Source organism: Phaethon lepturus, unplaced genomic scaffold (assembly GCF_000687285.1).
Source record: "Phaethon lepturus isolate BGI_N335 unplaced genomic scaffold, ASM68728v1 scaffold27592, whole genome shotgun sequence".
In the NCBI taxonomy this organism is placed as follows: Eukaryota; Metazoa; Chordata; class Aves; order Phaethontiformes; family Phaethontidae; genus Phaethon; species Phaethon lepturus.
In genome coordinates this window covers 32,639-36,199 of record NW_010523012.1, presented here as the reverse complement: position 1 = coordinate 36,199, position 3,561 = coordinate 32,639, and the positions used below count along the sequence as shown (strand labels likewise).

The following is a 3,561-nucleotide window of genomic DNA, read 5'->3' as shown; positions in this document are numbered from 1 at the left end:
CTGGAGGCTGCCGCTGTCTTAATGCCCTAGTCTGTAAACACAGATAAGACTAAGAATAACTAAAAGTTATCACTGCTAAATGACCATTTGGTTGCTTTTGAAATGCCTGATTTCTGGAGGATCTCTCACTACTACTGTTGGGAGTTTCGTGATACAAAAATGTTGGTGAAACTTACCTGCTAGCAAAAGCTCAAATATATGGCAGTTATACTCTCATTTCTTCTTGTACTACTTATTTTGTTCAGAAAATAAAGCCATGCCAACAATATTTTTTACATATTTGGGCTTAAGCCAAACAGGTACGACTGTACCAACAGGCACTTTGAAGCGTGTGTTTGGCTTTGTGCTATTTTTCTCCTCTTCCAGGGCACCTGGTTGGGAGGGAGGGGCTGAGAGCACAGAAAGGTTTCCTTGTTCTCTGTTCCGGTGCCTGGCTGCCAGGAACAGCAGTTACAAGAAGTGTCGTGTCTCTGGGCTACAGCATACTTGGTGCCGAAAGAATATTTGGAATTATAACTACTGGGACTTCAGTAAAGATTGATTTTTGTTTGTTTTTTAAACATAGTCTTATCTAGTCTAATTTGAATTTCTCTCGGAGGGTCAATATTTGGTGTTTCTGGAAGTAGAAGCAACAAATTCTTTTATGTGATATTTTTCTTCTCTTCAGGTGTTCTGTTGGAATATACGTCGCACATTTATGGCGATTCTGAGCGTGAGGGCAGACTTCTGCCAGGCCCAGCACAGCATCCTGGCTGACAAGTGAGCTGAGTGCAGGGGGTTCTACGTGCCATAATTACTTTGCCTTGAAGACTCCAGACACAGCGAACACACTCAAATATATGGGATATCTTCTGCACATTGGAAGCATATTCCTTTTACTGACTCTAGCAAAACTAAGCATCAAGAAAACAAAGTGGAGAGAAAATCTGCCCTTACTTTTTTGCCTCACCAGTGCCTAAATGTAGAACAGGCTGCCTAGTCTTGCATGTAGTCAGAATTTTTGGAGTCTGAAGGATACCACCTGCAGTAATTGAGGCTGAAGTTGAATTCAAGCGGATTCTGAAGCAAACCTGCGTTTCTAGAAGCAAATTCTTTAAGGAACAAACACATCAAAGCAAGCTCTGATCAATCCCAGGCATTTTAGTGGTCTTTTTAATGTTTTCTGCTGTGAAACGTTTCCAAGGTTATTGAATTTTTTTTTTTCAAATTTTTTGGGGCCCCCCCGCTTTTTTTTTTCCATTATGAACCGTCCAGCCCCCGTGGAAATTACTTATGAGAATATGCGTTTCCTGATAACTCACAACCCAACCAATGCAACCCTCAGCAAGTTCATAGAGGTAAGGCAGTCAAAATATCATCCTTCTTTCCTTATATGCTCAGAGTTCTTACAGAAGTACTGAACAGTCATTCCTCACACCTGTTGCTCAGAGCTTTGGTGCTATGATACATGTTACTTGAAACTTAAGGCATTTTTATCTTTAATATTTTGTTCATGTTCTCTTGACAGTATGAGAAGAAAATCCACCGATTACTTTTTCCTAAGTCCTGCATTTCTTTAATTGTGAGAGGCTGGATGAGCTTCCATTTTAGAATACAAACACACACCTGTGCCATCATTCTCGTCCTGGCTTCTGAAGGAATGCATGTTCTGAGATTCTAAACATTTTTTTTCATTAAATAATGCAGTGCTTCTAATATATCAATCTATTGCTTATCTTTTGGCATTTAAAGAAGTAGTTAACAGAATTGGAACTGGTTTATAATCTTCCTTATCCCCTAAAGTTGGATTAAGTGGAATACTTAACATATCCCATAAGCTAAAACATCAGTTTATCGAACTGGCCTACCAATCCCAGAATTGTCAGAGATTCCAGGTGCCAAAATTTATCCATGAAAAATGACATCTGCCTGGGTTTAACTATGGGAAGAGTCAGTTACGATGGGCGGTGGATCAGACTGTTGCTGATGCAATAGGATCTTAAATACTGCAAAAATTTAATACTCGGTTTTCTGAAAAAGTAACAGATGGTATCATCAGAGAAGCAGTAGTACAGTGTACTTCTGCATTCTCGTTTGCTCCAAACCTGCTATATCTTTGTGCCCGTATATCTAGAGGACTTCTATCTTGCATATGCAGGTCTCTTTCATTCCAAAGAGATCCGGTCATCTAATGCTGATTTTGACTGTGGCTATTAACAGACTTCCATCATTTAGCAGTGTGCTCTTCACTGTGAATCTGTTCAGATATTAGTGGTTAATTTTGTCTGAAAGCCACATTCTTTTAGTCTTTTTATATATATAATGGGTTTTTTCCCATTATTGTGGATTGTATTCCTTTTTCAGGAGTCTTGACTCTGGAATATATATTATTGCTAGTTATTAGAAGTTATAGTGATTCAGTCTGAACATGAGAGGAAATTCTGCTTGCTGTATGAACTTTCAATGTGAACTGGAACAGCTTTTGTTTGATCTTCTATTTATCTAGCACAATGTGCTACTTATAGTGCATTACAAGGAAGCTAGAGTATGGCGGTGTGTGTGTTCTGTTCCTCCCTGCCTCAAAATGTCAACACTGGCCAAAGCGAACAGTTCCAGGCTTCTATTTAAAGAGAAGAAGAAGTTGCATGGAGAATATAAGCAGCTATTTTAATTTTGCTTTTATACATGCAGTTTTTTTCCACCTTGGCATTCCCCTAGAGAAGAATAATTCAGAGATATTTCACATTTATTCCTGTCACTTGTAACCTTTGTCCTAATGTAGGCCATAAACTCTCTTTTCTGAGTTGGCCCTTGCTCCTTCATTGTGTTGTCACCTTGGAGCTGTGCAATGGTTGTGGTACCACTGACTCTGTGTAAAATGTTTAGTTTTGTAGCTGATGAGAAAGTTCTTTAATTCTTCACTCTGTCGGTGCCCTCACATGTTTTCCTTTTTCTTAAAGGAGCTGAAGAAGTACGGAGTGACAACCTTGGTGCGAGTTTGTGATGCCACTTATGATCAAGCTCCTATTGAAAAAGAAGGAATCCAGGTTCTAGTGAGTTACCTTTAAAACTGTCTAAAAATGAAAAATTATGTGTCTGCAAGTACGGGGCATTCATGTTTTGGGCAAGAGTTTAGTACTGTTTCAGATTGGCCAAAAGAAATGTGATCCCCAGCATCAGCTAAAGCTGGTTTTGAGAAACTCACTGTACTTTTGTGAAAGGTACTTGCTGGTTCATTACTATTGCCTGAGTGCTTTAGTTGAAATAGAAATGTCTGCTCCTGGATTTCTGAATTTGTTGAGATATTTTGATTGCCTTTTAGCAACTAGTTCGATACTAATCCAATGTTCAGCCTTGTGTTTATACAACTCGCTTTGGTCCTTTTCTCTAGATACAGCACTTCTTGGCTTTACTGTTGACCTTATCAGGATACAGATAAAACTCCCTTCCCCTGCTCTTTCAAAAACTGCCAGCTTTTGAGACTATAGCTGACATGTTGATAGAGGCTTTCATGGACTGGCTGTAGCAAGGCATTGATCGATAGCCTCACCACTGTGCACCTGCTAAATGGAGCCTGGCTAC

General features: G+C 39.4%; 1 protein-coding gene across 3 annotated transcripts in view; it reads left to right on the top strand.

The window, feature by feature from the left end:
• Positions 1-1,124: 1,124 nt before the first annotated feature.
• The window catches only part of PTP4A2 (protein tyrosine phosphatase type IVA, member 2), a 10,571-nt gene continuing 8,134 nt past the window's right edge, over positions 1,125-3,561 (top strand). Inside the window, exons 1-2 of one of the 3 annotated variants that reach the window (XM_010282003.1) lie at positions 1,125-1,337; positions 2,940-3,032. In XM_010282003.1, the coding sequence (XP_010280305.1) occupies positions 1,242-1,337; positions 2,940-3,032 (189 nt within the window). In that variant the 5' untranslated portion in view covers positions 1,125-1,241. The remainder of the gene's footprint in view (positions 1,338-2,939; positions 3,033-3,561) is intronic. The other 2 variants (XM_010282004.1, XM_010282005.1) reach the window with 2 other exon arrangements.